Source organism: Staurois parvus, unplaced genomic scaffold, assembly GCF_062004578.1.
Source record: "Staurois parvus isolate SC_StPar_1 unplaced genomic scaffold, SC_StPar_1.0 ptg001239l, whole genome shotgun sequence".
Taxonomy (NCBI): Eukaryota; Metazoa; Chordata; class Amphibia; order Anura; family Ranidae; genus Staurois; species Staurois parvus.
In genome coordinates, this window is record NW_028319035.1 from 83,375 (window position 1) to 100,000 (window position 16,626).

At 41.2% G+C, this 16,626-nt stretch overlaps 1 protein-coding gene across 2 annotated transcripts in view; it reads right to left on the bottom strand.

The window, feature by feature from the left end:
* Positions 1–4,623: 4,623 nt before the first annotated feature.
* Positions 4,624–16,626, bottom strand: part of APLP1 (amyloid beta precursor like protein 1) — a 65,813-nt gene continuing 53,810 nt past the window's right edge. The window contains exons 13-17 of one of the 2 annotated variants that reach the window (XM_089660402.1): positions 16,553–16,576; positions 15,114–15,184; positions 14,906–14,965; positions 10,985–11,128; positions 4,624–8,229 (exon numbers count right to left, since the gene is read on the bottom strand). In XM_089660402.1, coding sequence (XP_089516528.1) covers positions 8,131–8,229; positions 10,985–11,128; positions 14,906–14,965; positions 15,114–15,184; positions 16,553–16,576 — 398 coding nt within the window. In that variant the 3' untranslated portion in view covers positions 4,624–8,130. The remainder of the gene's footprint in view (positions 8,230–10,984; positions 11,129–14,905; positions 14,966–15,113; positions 15,185–16,552; positions 16,577–16,626) is intronic. The other variant, XM_089660403.1, reaches the window with a different exon arrangement.

Sequence of the window (16,626 nt, forward strand, 5' to 3'; positions counted from 1 at the left end):
TTGAGTTTTTACGTGTGTGTTTTTTTTTTTTGTTAATTCCTCGGTTTACAAATTTTATTTGTTTCGCGGGACTTTTCGTATTGTGAGAAATTCGTAAACCGAAACACGATTTCCCTTAGCAATGCATTGAAAACCCATTAATCTGTTCCGGAGTTCAGAAAAAGGTAAAAAGTCTTTTATCTGTTCAAAGCTCTTTATAAAGTGCACTTTAAAGGGATAAATACTGTACAGGGACATGATTAAAAAATAAATCGTAAATGCATTGAAAACCAATTAATCTGTTCCGGAGGTCAGAATTGAAAACCAATTAATCCCTTCCGGAGGTCAGAATTTAAAACCAATGAATCCCTTCCAGAGGTCAGAATTGATAACCCATTAATCCCTTCCGGAGGTCAGAATTGATAACCAATTAATCCCTTCCGGAGGTCAGAATTGAAAACCAATTAATCCCTTCCAGAGGTCAGAATTGATAACCAATTAATCACTTCCGGAAGTCAGAATTGAAAGCCAATTAATCCCTTCCGGAGGTCAGAATTGAAAGCCAATTAATCCCTTCCAGAGGTCAGAATTGAAAAACAATTAATTCGTTCCGGAGTTCAGAAAAAGGTAAAAAGTCTTTTATCTGTTTAAAGCTCTTTATAAAGTGCATTTTAAAGGCATAAATACTGTACAGGGACATGATTAAAAAATAAATCGTAAATGCATTGAAAACCAATTAATCCCTTCCGGAGGTCAGAATTGAAAGCCAATTAATCCCTTCCGGAGGTCAGAATTGAAAGCCAATTAATCCCTTCCGGAGGTCAGAATTGAAAGCCAATTAATCCCTTCCGGAGGTCAGAATTGATAACCAATTAATCCCTTCCGGAGGTCAGAATTGATAACCAATTAATCCCTTCCGGAGGTCAGAATTGATAACCCATTAATCCCATCCGGAGGTCAGAATTGAAAACCAATTAATCCCATCCGGAGGTCAGAATTGAAAACCAATTAATCCCTTCTGGAGGTCAGAATTGATAACCAATGAATCCCTTCCAGAGGTCAGAATTGAAAAACAATTAATTAGTTCCGGAGTTCAGAAAAAGGTAAAGTCTTTTATCTGTTCAAAACTCTTTATAAAGTGCACTTTAAAGGCATAAATACTGCACAGGGACATGATTAAAAAATTGTAAATGCATTGAAAACCAATTAATCCGTTCTGGAGGTCAGAATTGAAAACCAATTAATCCGTTCCGGAGGTCAGAAAAAGGTAAGAAGTCTTTTATCTGTTAAAAAGTCTTTATAAAGTGCACTTTAAAGGCATAAATAGGGACATGATTAAAAAAAAAAAAATTGGAAATGCATTGAAAACCAATTAATTTGTTCATATTGTGAAAAAAATTTGTAAACCGAGGCGTTATTTTCTATGGATTTTCATTCGTAAACCGAAAATTACGTTAACAGAGGTGTATGTGTGTGTGTGTGTGTATGTATGTATGTGTATATGTATATGTGTGTATGTATGTGTATATGTATATATGTGTGTGTGTGTGTGTTTATGTATATAATTAATATATATATAATTTTTTTTTTTTTTAAATGAAGATGTGACTTTACATTACAGTCTGAGCAGAAGTCGCATCGAAGTGTTACAGGAACTTTTTCTAAAGTCAGAGCAACTTCAGCCGCATTAACAGGAACCACTAATTTAAATCAATGGGATTTCAGTTTTCATGCAACTTTTGGGTGTCGTAAGTCACATCCAAAGTCAGGGCAGTGTGAATTGGGGCTAAATGAGAATTGTAATTGCAATTTAAAGCCCAACGGTAGCCAAAACCAGTTAAATTCCTCACCTTCCATCCGTCCATTTTTGAGTAGGCTTGCCATGGATTGAGCAGTTCCATATCTACGGATTGCCCAACGCATCAAATTTAAACTCCTTACCCTGACCTACAAAGCCGTTCACAACACTGCCCCTGACTACCTCACCAATCTGATCACCAGGTACCACCCTACCCGTACCCTTCGCTCCTCACAGGACCTCCTTCTATCCTGCTCCCTGGTCTCCTCCTCCCATGCACGACTGCAGGACTTCTCCAGGTCCTCCCCCATCCTCTGGAACTCACTGCCCCAATCCATCAGACTGTCGCCTTCTCTATTCACATTCAGGCGCTCCCTCAAAACCCATCTCTTCAGGGAAGCCTACCCCACCCTCACCTAACGGCCATCCTCCCTCATTCCTCCTACCACTTCATCCCCCCCAGCCACTTCCTACTGTACCTTTACCCCCTCCCTCCTAGATTGTAAGCTCGTAAGAGTAGGGCCCTCTTACCCCTCGTACGCTGTCTGTCTTTGTTGTACTGTGCCATGTATTGTCCCCCCCTATTGTACAGCACTGAGCAAACCCTTTGGCGCTATATAAACTCGTAGTAATAATAATAATAATAATAATAATCTACGGTGTCTCAGCTCTGCCTACAGTCTCCTTGTACTTTCCGAACACCAGGGCATGTAAGATGATACCAAAATCTCAGGTAAGGAAAGAGAATTGTTTTTTTTTTTTTTCTTTGGTGGCCTCTGACTGCTAACCAGATGGAAATTTTAATTGGTGTACAGAGGAATGATGGTGTTTAAACTTTAAAAGTTATTTATTAGCCCAGGTTGGCCCTCCATGGTGAGTCCCTCTGAAAATTGTTTTACTTATCTGGTGGGATTTTCTTGTCTCAGAGACTCTAAAACTACCATTTTGCTGGAGTACCAATGTAGGGGGGAGGGGGATCACTAAAGTGGTAGTTTGCAGTGGCCTTATTGTGAATCCATGGCCAGGCTATGGACATTTTTTTTTAAGTATTCCGCCATGCCACTCACCCCGCAACCCCTTGCCTTCCTCTTTTATTTTGGTTCTTCAAACGTTCTTGCCTCTTCAACTACTCAAGACCCATTTAATGCAGCAAGGAGCCTTGGGGTTTTCTTTATGAACACCAAGTTTCACCTTCTCTTGATTCCAATAAGCCAGAAGTTTCCATTGCCTGGATGTTCAAAATTGGTCCTACAGAACATTACCCCAACTGGACCCAGCTAGAGTCCTGCCAGGGACTACGTTGCATGGTCTGGTCCATAATGCCCCACAACCCCTTGATTACAAGTTTTTGCTGTAACCCTAGTGTGAACACATGGCCAGGCTATGGACATTGAAATTTTTAAGTATTTTTAGCAAGCTGTACATAGGCTTTAAAACAAGCCCTCACTGACCTCTGTAGCCGCAGTCATTGTGGAGCGATTCATCCTCAAGTATCAGCAAACCCTAAAGTTGGGTTGCAGTCAGTTCATGAACAGCTCAAAGCTCCTTCTGTTTCTATATTAGATGAGTGGCAGGCTGTTGTGAACCCTGTGGATAAATTGCTCCTCAGTGCTTTCATCTACAGAGATCAGTGAGGGCTTGCTTTTAAAGCACTTCCTGTTTAAGAATGAGCGAATATTTAAATGACCGTAGTGTTGGCACGTTTGCAATCTTGGCACAAGTTCTTTTTAATGTAAAGTCTTTTCCTGCTGTGTCTTTATTTCTGCTATGCGCACCATAATCCCCAAGCACTAGAGGTCCTCCACGGTCTCAAGTGAAGGATTAGGTCATTGAATTACGTCTCCTAAAGAGGAGTCATTAGGAGGATCAATGTAGTTATTCTGATCCTAGGGCATCGCTGCCCTGCTGGTGTATCTTCATACTTGGCTACGCCAAAAAATGCTTTATAGAACCCCTAGGTTTGGTTTATGGACATGCTAACATTGAAGTCCATCATGCCTTAGACCTCAAGCATTCCATCAGCTAGACCTGGGGTGGGCAACCTGTTGCTCTCCGGCTGTTGTGGAACTACATTTCCCATGAGGCATTGCTAAGACCGAAAGTTACAAGCAGGACTCTACAGGTCTCAAGAGACATTGCAAAACTGACAGTTAAAGCTATGACTTGCAGAGGCATGATGGAACTTGTAGTCCTGCAACAGCTGGAGAGCCGCAGGTTGCCCACCTCTGACCTAGACATTCGATAATGGTCCAGGCCTCTTCCTCAACTGGAGCCAGGTAGACTACTGCCAAGGGACCATGTTGCAAGGTCTAGTCCGCCACGCAACTCACTGCTCAACCACTTGGTCTTCTCTATTTTGGTTCTTCAAGCTCTCTTACCTCTTCATACTACTCAAGAGCTATAATGCGGTTATTGTGACCCACTGGATCTCATGGACACACCCACGTTTGTCACCATCTCCTGACTCCAATAGGCCTCAAGTTTCCATTACCTGGACATTCAATGATGGTCCACCAGACCAGGGGCGGACTGACAACTCATGGGGCCGCCAGGCAATAGGGGATCATGGGGGCCCATGTCCTCGCTCACACTCAAACCACACCCAAGAAAGTCTATGAAAGGTACCAGGGGCATCTCATGGGGCTCCCTACTGACCCCAGGTCCTCAGGCAGTGCCCGCAGGGTCAGTCCGCCCCTGCACCAGACCATTTCCCCAGCTAGAGTCCTGCTAGGGATGATGTTTCAAGGTCTGGTCCACCATGCCACACAACCCCTCGATAAGGGTCCACCACGACCCCTTATTAAGCCGTCTGCTGTAATAAACAAGGAAAACCATTCAGAGCCAGATTATCACACATGCTACAGTTTTAATGCATGATGATAAGACAACTGTTAAACATTTTTTTTTTTTTAATTTTTTTTTTTTAGTCTCCAAAGTCTGCGGTTGGCATCCTGAAACTACAAAGTACGCGGCTGACTCGGCCTAGTCTGCATGGTATAAAGCCTGACTGTGACGGGACTGAGAAGCAAACACACGTGACGGTAAACGCAGCCTACAGCCATGTCCCGGGTGTGGGGGAGGGGGGTTGGGGTCCCTTTGGCCGATGACGCCATGCATCGGGTTTTTGTTACCGTGTGGTGAAAGTCTGGGACGTTATCTCATGTGACCCTGTGCCCAGTAACCTGGATCTGGTCAAATCAGTGGGAAAGGTCATAGTTTGTTACATTAGGGATGTAAGAACGGGACAAAAAAAAAAGGCCTCTTATTACTGATCTAAAACACATATGTACACTCATATTTACAACGACTATCGGTATGACCGGCTGCCGGGAAGTGCAGCCGCTACAATCCGTGTGTGATAAAGGTGCTGACGCGGCGGGGTGTTCAGTACAGGGATTAAATTGCCACCGCTGGGGTTTAGTTTTGACCTGATGGGCTATAGACGTTACTGGGGCACCTTTTGGTGGATCCAACCAAGCAATAACTGAACTGGTGATCAATTCCAGGTGCAATCTGCGTGTGTGTGTGTGTTTTTAACTATTTATAAAAATGTTGCATAGGTGTTCATCCATCGAAACAGCATGCATGGGGGCAGATTGACTGACATTCATTGAAAAAGTGTAAAATGGGGAAAGTACTGCATTTTGGCCACTTGATGGAGTTGAGGAGCATTCTTATTCTTTATGACCATCATTGTCCTTGAATGGCCATAACGTGGTATTTTCCCCGTTTATTTTCATTGAATAACATTCAGTCTGCAGAGAATATAGCCTGAGAACATTCGATTTTGCCCGTTACACAGAATGAATGTACATGCAGATTTGAAGGATGAACATCTATTTTTTTTTTTTTTAAATTGCACCCCTTAGTATCTACAGAGTGAACCTGTTGGAATTAACTTATCCTTCAAGATGGCTTGACTATGGTTCACTCTTTCTGCTCCTTGCCTTCAAAATGGCTTGACTATGCTTCACTCTCTGTTCCTTGCCTTCAAACCTATCCTTCAAGATGGCTTGACTATGCTTAACTCTTTCCATTCCTTGCCTTCAAACCTATCCTTCAAGATGGCTTGAATATGGTTCACTCTTTTCGTTCCTTGCCTTCAAACCTATCCTAGAAGATGGCTTGACTATGGTTCATTCTTCCCGTTCCTTGCTTTCCAACCTATCCTTCCAGATGGCTTGACTATGCTTCACTCTTTCTGTTCTTTGCTTTCCAACCTAGCCTTCCAGATGGCTTGACTATGCTTCACTCTCTCTGTTCCTTGCCTTCAAACCTATCCTTCCAGATGGCTTGACTATGGTTCACTCTTTTTGTTCCGTGCCTTCAAACCTATGCTAGAAGATGGCTTGACTATGGTTCTCTGCTTGTTCCTTGCTTTCCAACCTATCCTTCCAGATGGCTTGACTATGCTTCACTCTTTTCATTCCTTGCCTTCAAACCTATCCTAGAAGATGGCTTGACTATGGTTCACTCTTTCCTTGCCTTCAAACCTAACCTAGAAGATGGCTTGACTATGGTTCACTCTTTCCTTTCCTTGCCTTCAAACCTATCCTTCAAGATGGCTTGACTATGCTTCACTCTTTCTGTTCCTTGCCTTCAAATGTATCCTTCAAGATGGCTTGACTATGCTTCACTCTTTCTGTTTCTTGCCTTAAAATGTATCCTTACAGATGGCTTGACTATGGTTCACTCTTTCCGTTCCTCGCCTTCAACCGTATCCTTCAAGATGGCTTGACTATGGTTCACTCTTTCCTTTCCTTGCCTTCAAACCTATCCTAGAAGATAGCTTGACTATGCTTCACTCTTTCCTTTGCCTTCAAATGTATCCTCCAAGATGGCTTCACTATGGTTCACTCTTTCTGTTCCTTGCCTTCATTCTCAGCATATGGTTGGCATACAATTTGAGGTGCCTAACCATTGCACTTTTCACTCAACGTAACACTGCTCCTTGGTTCGGCCAGTGCAGGAATCATCTGCATGCCGCAAAAATACGAGTGTCGATGTGGCTTTAAGATGTTTCACATGGCACGTGGTGAAATTGTGGCAGCTGTGTATGAAAGAGTCGCGGGCGCCTGCCAAGGCCGACGCATGAGTCAGTCGCCCGCGTCCATGAAGGTGTCATTAAGTTGAAGGTACGGCATCATGTGGGACAGTTCAGCCACAAAAAAGGCTAGCTTCAATGTGCCTCTGTAGTGAGTGAGCTTCAGCTACGCCCCGACCATCTTAAAGGGGCCCTGTCTTAAAGCAAGACTCTGTATTAGACTATGGTGACCACGGGCGTTCGCTGAGCCGTAAGGCGTCAACTCCTGTTGGGAAGCGAATGGGTTCACATTTTTGTTTTTGGATAGAGAAGAAGATTAAATCCATTGTCATATTGGTATTGCAATCTATGGCCCCCTGTTGGGAAAACACCCTGTAGGCCTTGACCGACTGTGCCACCAGAACAGGAAGTAAAAGTTGTCTTCCTATGGGGGACACATCAATAAAAAACTTTATAGATTCTAAACTTTTCTCTATCCCCAAAAAAAAAGGTTTTGGTTGGATTTGGGTTGCTGCTTCCATCAGCGCCTAATCAGCCGGGTATCTCGCTTGAGGCCAACGCTCCTTTGGCTTTTAACGACCAATCAAAGCCCCAGACTGACACATATACAAAGGTAGTTTCTGTTCACAACACTTGAAGAGCGAAACCTTGCGCCGCGGGAAAAACGCCTCGATCGTTTGAGATTCGGGGGGTGGGGGCGGGGTTACAGGCACTCGGGTTTTGTCGGACGAGGGCGAGACCCTTCCTTACCTAGCCACAGAAAGGTCGAACGTTAAATAAATTATGAAGCAGCAAAAAGAGTGACTGTGGGGTGAGGGGGGGGGAGGTGTGTGATAGAATCGGAAGCCATCGATGCTGCAATGCACTGCTGGATTCTCCGCGTTAAGAAGCGAGAACGCCATTAGCCAGGATTTGTGGGGGGGAGGGGCTTGCGGTTACGGTACGGGGCGACTAGTAATCGGGGAATATCTCACAACGAGAGGTTAGTGCTGACCGTCTCTTTTTTTCCCTTCGTAGTCATAAATAATTTAAGTGCATTCACAGGGGAGAGAGGCGGACGCTTTTAACCCGTTGTGTCCTAGATGATGCTATCTGGCTGGAATCAGAGGATCAGGTATGGTGCACCCTTGTTCCTGGAGGGGGAGGGGCAAATATTCTTTAGCTGCACCCCCTTCTTTATTAAATATTCCCTGTTTTTTTTTTTTTTTTTTTCCCCACCCCTGACCTATATTGTACCTCCCCCTGAAGTAAAACCCCCTTCCCTTCCGCCCAAAAATAATAGAACCCGCCGACACCCCCGCTCCGGCCCTCAGTTGTTCTCTTCCAGGTATCTGTAGGTTGGGTTTTCGTAGCCCTGGTTCTGCATCTTGCTCAGGTGCTTGTCCTCGGGGTTCCTGGAAGCTTCGACCTGCAAAAGAAAAAAAAAAGGAAGAGGGGTGGGGGGTTAAAATGGCGGTCAACGTTCAAATCGCATTTTTAACGTTAGGCAGACATTTTCCGTAATGCAGGCCATACGCGGTCCGAATTCTGAACGATTCTCTTCACCTTCCCTTCCCTTCGTGGCCCATTTCTAGAATTGACCTTCCCTAACCGCGTGGCCCATTTCTAGATTTGACCATCACTAACCGCGTTGCTCATTGCTAGATTTGACCTTCCCTCACCACGTGGCCCATTTCTAGATTTGACCTTCCCTCACCGCGTGGCCCATTTCTAGATTTGACCTTCCCTCACCGCGTGGCCCATTTCTAGATTTGACCTTCCCTCACCGCGTGGCCCATTTCTAGATTTGACCTTCCCTCACCGCGTGGCCCATTTCTAGATTTGACCTTCCCTCACCGCGTGGCCCATTTCTAGATTTGACCTTCCCTCACCGCGTGGCCCATTTCTAGATTTGACCTCCCCTCACCGCGTGGCCCATTTCTAGATTTGACCTCCCCTCACCGCGTGGCCCATTTCTAGATTTGACCTCCCCTCACCGCGTGGCCCATTTCTAGATTTGACCTCCCCTCACCGCGTGGCCCATTTCTAGATTTGACCTTCCCTAACCGCGTGGCCCATTTCTAGATTTGACCTTCCCTAACCGCGTGGCCCATTTCTAGATTTGACCTTTCTTTAACCGCGTGGCCCATTTCTAGATTTGACCTTTCTTTAACCGCGTGGCCCATTTCTAGATTTGACCTTTCTTTAACCGCGTGGCCCATTTCTAGATTTGACCTTTCTTTAACCGCGTGGCCCATTTCTAGATGTGACCTTTCTTTAACCGCGTGGCCCATTTCTAGATTTGACCTTTCTTTAACCGCGTGGCCCATTTCTAGATGTGACCTTTCTTTAACCGCGTGGCCCATTTCTAGATTTGACCTTTCTTTAACCGCGTGGCCCATTTCTAGATTTGACCTTTCTTTAACCGCGTGGCCCATTTCTAGATGTGACCTTTCTTTAACCGCGTGGCCCATTTCTAGATTTGACCTTTCTTTAACCGCGTGGCCCATTTCTAGATTTGACCTCCCCTCACCGCGTGGCCCATTTCTAGATTTGACCTTTCTTTAACCGCGTGGCCCATTTCTAGATTTGACCTTTCTTTAACCGCGTGGCCCATTTCTAGATTTGACCATCCTTAACCGTTCGCTCGGTAATCCGACAGCGCCATCATTGCTTTCGAAAATCGGCCGACCAAGTCATAAATTTCACCCAGGTGAAACTTCTGTTACTTCCAGGTCACGGCTCGCGCGCATATTCTTTTCAAACGATCGTACGATTTGACCATCATTGAGTCGAAAATTGTTTGTTTTTCATGAATTTTTCAACATTGTCTGATCACCAAAAAGGGGAGGAACCACAAAAATCGGCCCGGTGCCATTGACCCCACTAACAGAGTGAAAGTCGGCCGATTATTCATTTCGGATGAAAAATCGGTCGATTTTCAACCCATTTATGGCCGGCCTTACACTTCATTTTCTGCTGCAATAAAGTCCTAGCTTAGCCAGCCAAAAATGTTCTACTTTTTTGAAAAAAGCAATAAAAGGGCTAAGGCAGTTTTTTTTTGTTTACAACTTTTGTACTTTAGAAAGTCTTTTTTTTTTTTTTTTTTTTTTTTTGTAGTCCCCTGCTCTAAACAGGGATCTGGTGTAATGTCCTTTAGACTTTAGGGGGCCGGAATGTGGCCAGTGGGAGTAAAAAAAATTACGTAGCATTTGTGATCAGTAAGAGGAGGAATAGTGCCCCATCATTGGTGTCAGTGGGAGGAATAGTGCCCCATCGTTGGTGTCAGTGGGAGGAATAGTCCCCCATCGTTGGTGTCAGTGGGAGGAATAGTCCCCCATCGTTGGTGTCAGTGGGAGGAACAGTGCCCCATCGTTGGTGTCAGTGGGAGGAACAGTGCCCCATCGTTGGTGTCAGTGGGAGGAACAGTGCCCCATCGTTGGTGTCAGTGGGAGGAACAGTGCCCCATCGTTGGTGTCAGTGGGAGGAACAGTGCCCCATCGTTGGTGTCAGTGGGAGGAACAGTGCCCCATCGTTGGTGTCAGTGGGAGGAACAGTGCCCCATCGTTGGTGTCAGTGGGAGGAACAGTGCCCCATCGTTGGTGTCAGTGGGAGGAACAGTGCCCCATCGTTGGTGTCAGTGGGAGGAACAGTGCCCCATCGTTGGTGTCAGTGGGAGGAACAGTGCCCCATCGTTGGTGTCAGTGGGAGGAACAGTGCCCCATCGTTGGTGTCAGTGGGAGGAACAGTGCCCCATCGTTGGTGTCAGTGGGAGGAATAGTCCCCCATCGTTGGTGTCAGTGGGAGGAATAGTCCCCCATCGTTGGTGTCAGTGGGAGGAATAGTCCCCCATCGTTGGTGTCTGGGGGAGGAATAGTGCCCCATCGTTGGTGTCAGTGGGAGGAATAGTCCCCCATCGTTGGTGTCAGGGGGAGGAATAGTGCCCCATCGTTGGTGTCAGGGGGAGGAACAGTGCCCCATCCTTGGTGTCAGGGGGAGGAACAGTGCCCCATACTTGTCCCAAAGAAAAGGTTTCCTTTAAATCTAGAAATGGTCACACGGTTAGGGAAGGTCAAATCAATAAAATATACAAACCGTTGAAGATCGACACCAAATGCCTCTTCGGTGATTCAGGGTAGGATGAGACAAAGACAAACACTGTCGGGACACACAGATGATCTCACCTCGATAATCCCGTGGCTGATGGTCCCGTAGGGTTTGCGCCGGATCAGAAGTAGGCTGAGAATTATAACCAACGCCACGGCAACGGACACCACCACCAAGCCAATCAGAGCTCCTCGGTTAAATGGGATCAGGATGTCTGGTTCCTGCAAAGGGGATTATCACTGCGTTAGAGCCCAATTAGCGAGCGATTACGTCAGGTTGTCATGGTGATGAGGCGTGCGCGTCGGCGTCTGCTGTAGGCCGGTCGTGGTCAAAAAGGACCCCAACAAGAAACCGCAATATGTGAGAACGTAATACGGGTTAAATAAATATAAACCATGATAAAACAAAAGAGATCTATAGCATGGGTACCTTCATTTTCAACACATATTAATGAATTTATTATTTTTTTTATTTGTAATTGTTAAAAAAAAAAAGCCCCAAAAAACAAAAAAAAAATTAAAATATTACTGCTCTTTACCGATAAGTGCAGACAATAGTAAATCTGATCATAATCAGTGTCACTAATAATGATCCATCCTTATTATTAATATATTTTCTCTTTTTTTTATTATATTTATTTATTTTTAGAGATATCTATCGTACATCTGCTCCTGAGGAAGTGGACAGTGATCCATGAAACGCGTCGAGCTTTGAGATACAATTGTTTTTTGTTTTTTTCTTTTTTTCAACACATTGTGTAAATCTGATCATAATCAATGTCACTAATAATGATCCATCCTCATTAATATCAATATTTTTTCTCTTTTTTTATTCTATTTATTCATTTTTAGAGACATCTATCTTGCATCTGCTCCTGAGGAAGTGGACAGTGATCCGCAAAACGCGTCGAGATTTGAGATGCAATTTTAATTTATATGTCATACAATTGGTTTGTTTTTTTTTTTTGTTTTTTTTCCAACACATATTAATGAATTTATTATTTTTTTAATTGTAATAGTAAAAAAAACCCCTAAAAATATTATTGCTCTTTACCAATAACAGCAGACGATAGTAAATCTGATCATAATCAATGTCACTAATAATGATCCATCCGTATTAATATTTTTTCTTTTTCCTCATCTTTTTTTATTATATTTATCTATTTTTAGAGACATCTATCTTGCATCTTCTCCTGAGGAAGTGGACAGTGCTCCATGAAACGCGTCTACCTTTGAGATGCAATTTTAATTTGTCATACAATTATGTTTTTTCAACACATTATGTGTAAATCTGATCATAATCAATGTCACTAATAATGATCCATCCTTATTAATATCAATATTTTATCTTTTTTATTACATTTATTTATTTTTAGAGATATCTATCTTGCATCTTCTCCTGAGGAAGTGGACAGTGATCCACGAAACACGGCGAGCTCTGCGATGCAAAGAAATTTATATGTCACACAATTGGTTTTTTTTTTTTCAACATATATTAATGAATTTATTATTTTTTTATTTGTAATATAGTAAAAAAAAATAACCTAAAATAATTTTAGGTTATTTTTTTTTACTATTTTTTACTAATTATTACTGCTCTTTACCGATAACTGCAGACAATAGTAAATCTGATCATAATCAATGTCACTAATAATTATCCATCCTTATTAATATTATCAATATTTTTTTCTTTTTATTCTATTTATTCATTTTTAGAGACATCTATCTTGCATCTGCTCCTGAGGAAGTGGACAGTGATCCACGAAACGCGTCAAATTTTAAGATGCAATGAAATTTATATGTCATACAATTGTTTTTCTTTTTGTTTTTTTTTTCAAAACATATTAATGAATTTTTTATTTTTTTATTTGTAATAGTAAAAAAAAAAAACCCTAAAAACATTATTGCTCTTTACCGATAACTGCAGACAATAGTAAATCTGATCATAATCAATGTCACTAATAATTATCCATCCTTAATATCAATATTTTTTCTTTTTTTATTCTATTTATTCATTTTTAGAGACATCTATCTTACATCTGCTCCTGAGGAAGTGGACAGTGATCCACGAAACGCGTCGAGCTTTGAGATGCAATTAAATTTGTCACACAATTTTTTTTTATTTTAATTATGATTTATGTATTTATGTTGATATGATTTGTATCTGGTACATCATGAATCAGTTCAGTATCCCTCCCTTTTTATTTGGAATTTTATTGTATCGATTGTGAAATGCAATCTGCAATTATGTATAAAATGTTTATATTGTGCCGAATTATTGAATAAAATTTGTTACTATGTGTACCTATCTTGTTATGCTTTGTTTGTGATCTGCCTCATGTACAGTCCCATGACCAATTAATTTTTATTGTGTGTATATATATATATATATATATATATAATTTTTTTATTTATTTATATTTTTATTATAGAACTACATACCTCTCAACTTTTTTTTCGTAACTTATAGGAATGAGGGACACCTATCAGCAAAAATATGTAGGTATAGAACACCCCCACTACTACTACCACACCCACTACCACCACCACGCCCACTTAAAGGGGAATTATACAAAAATAAATGATTAGTTAAACCCACAAGTTCTTATTTTTTCTTTAACCAATACTATTCCTTCCTTCCCTTTTACTGGTTTTTGAAATTTACCCATGCAGAATTTAGAAACTGGATAAATGGTGGAGCACTGTGAAACCCTTTTTCAAAAGATAAATCGTGCATTTCTATATAGAAGTATACAGATCAGACCAAAATGATGGATAGAGGGATTTTGTTCCAAATCAGGGACAGTTAGGAGCTACGGCACTAGAGCCATCAATGTAATAAATGTCATTATTATGACTATTATTGTTTATTGTTATTTGAAATATAGCTATAGTTAAACAGCTATTAATATTAGTGCTATGCGTTTCTATTTTTTTTTTTATACATAAAGAAAAATTATACCTAGAATTAAGATATACTGTATACATAAATATTCTTTTTTTTCTCTGAAAATTATTTTCATTAAATAAAAGGTTTCTAGTATTACATACGTAAAAAAAAAACCAAATATAATATATGTAATAATTTTCTACTATTTTTGATTTAGATTACCAGATTAAAAAAAAGAGAAAAAACAAATAGAGAATAGAAAAAATAGAAAATAAAAATAACTGTATTATTATTATTATTATTATTAATAAAGAAATTTTTAAAAAAATAAATATTCCTTTATTTTTTAATTAACGTATCATTATTTAGGACTATTAAAAGTTTAGCAAGATTATTATTATTATTAAAGCCATTTTACTTTTTAAATAAATATCCCTTTATTTTTTAGTTAACATTTTTTATGACTATTAAAAGTTTAGCAAGAATATTATTATTATTATTATTATTATTATTATTATTAAAGCCATTTTACTTTTTAAATAAATATCCCTTTATTTTTTAGTTAACATTATTTATGACTAATAATAATAATAATAATATTCTTGCTAAACTTTTAATAGTCATAAAAAATGTTAACTAAAAAATAAAGGGATATTTATTTAAAAAGTGAAATGGCTTTAATAATAATAATAATAATAATAATAATAATAATATTCTTGCTAAACTTTTAATAGTCATAAAAAATGTTAACTAAAAAATAAAGGGATATTTATTTAAAAAGTAAAATGGCTTTAATAATAATAATAATAATAATCATATTCTTGCTAAACTTTTAATAAAGCCATATTACTTTTTAAATAAATATCCCTTTATTTTTTTTTTAATATATTATTTGACTACTAAAAGGTTAAGTAATAATAATAAATAATAAAAATTAATTTTATTGTTTTAATAAATTTCCTTTTATTTTTTGGTTAGCATATTGTTATTATTTAGTGTATGAATGATGCAGATTCCATACAATATGTCACATGACTATACCGCTGTTTTTGATAAGTCGGTGTAATACAGAAAATGGACAGCGGGGGGCAGGAGTGGAAGTCTCTTACCAGTTCATCGCGCTGGATGTCCTCGGACTGGTAATGGACTTGCTTTACTGAAGCGTTATCCTGAGAACAGATACAGACGGTGCGGTTTTAATATGGCGATGAGTAAGTCACAACCCCATAACACCCAATCGGATGCGCCGATGAAAGGCGACGTCTGATTGGATGGGACGGGGGACTCGCTGTTGTAGAATAAGCCCTCTTATCTCACCTTCTGGCTGGGGAAGGTCAGGGTTCGCTCGCTGGGGGGGAAGTCGGAGTACAAGTCCCAGACGGCGGATCCTGCAGAAAAAGTACAAAACGACAGACTGATCAGGCGGCAGGCGGATACGGGTCAGCCGGTAAATTTGTAGGGGCCCATTCACACAAAGGCGTTCCCTTGTGGCGCCGTAATGCGTATGACCCTTTTTTTTTAACAATGAAGCGCACTGCAATGCCTTCTGGTGCGCTGTACTGCACTTTGTGTTGGTCTCTGCTGTGCAATGCTTTGGGGAGCCATTCACAATGACCCTTAGTGCAGGAGCATTGTCGTGTATGGTGGTTCTCACCGGACGTTGCCAAGTGTCAATGGGCCCTACCATTCACCCCGACTTGTGAGTAATAGCAGCTGAACGTACAACTCTCTGTTGTAACTGGCGAACAAACATCAAAATATCAGTTTTGTGTGGATTGGCCTATTGACATAACTTAAACAGGAGCAAAAAGACCAAGATATCAATATTGGGTGGAGTGGCCCTTTAACACACCATAAGGAGGAGTACAAACGCCAAGATAACGATTGTGGGTGGAGTGGCCCTTTTAACAACTATGAGGATTGCAAATGCCAAGATGATTCTGGGTGGAGTGGCCCTTTAACAAACCAAAAGGAGGAATTCAATCGCTAACATATAAATTGTGGGTGGACAGGCCCTTTAACAAACCATAAGGAGGAGTAAAAACGCGAAGATATCGATTGTGGGTGGAGTGGCCCTTTGTACGCCTCCTTATGGTTTGTTAAACACCAAGATATCAATTCTGGGTGGAGTGGCTCTTTAACAAACCAAAAGGAGGAATACAATCGCTAACAAATTGTGGGTGGAGTGGCCCTTTAACAAACCATAAGGAGGAGTGTAAACTCCAAGATATCAATTGTGGTTGAAGTGGCCCTTTGCACGCCTTCTTATGGTTTGTTAAAGGGCCACTCCACCCAGAATTGATATCTTGATGTTTGTACTTCTCCTTAAGTGTTGTTAAACTCCAAGATATCAATTCTGGGTGGGGTGGCCCTTTAACAAAACCATAAGGAGGAGCGCAAACGCCAAGATATCAATTCTGGGTGGACTGGCCCTTTAAATTGAGTGGAGTGGCCCTTTAAAAAACAAAAAACAAAACCCAACTGCAATCACATTGGTTACTATAGGCAACGCAGACACTTTTCTCGGACTCAGACAATGGAAACCTCACAGCCACGAATCACAGCGGTCGGTTCTGATTTGCGTGTTTCACCGAATGTGGGAACACTCAGCCGCGCACTTTATGGCAGAAGGAGCCAATCGGCCTCCAACAGTTCAATGAAACAAGCAATTCGTGATTGGACGCTGATCGGGTAAATGAATCGGGGATTTGCAGAAGAGCGTCTTCATGGGGGACCGCGATCGAACGTTTACTGACCTTTTCTTTCAATCTGCTGGGAGTCTGTTGAAGGGTCCGAAAAGGCAAAAGAAAAGCAAGACAGGAAAATCCGG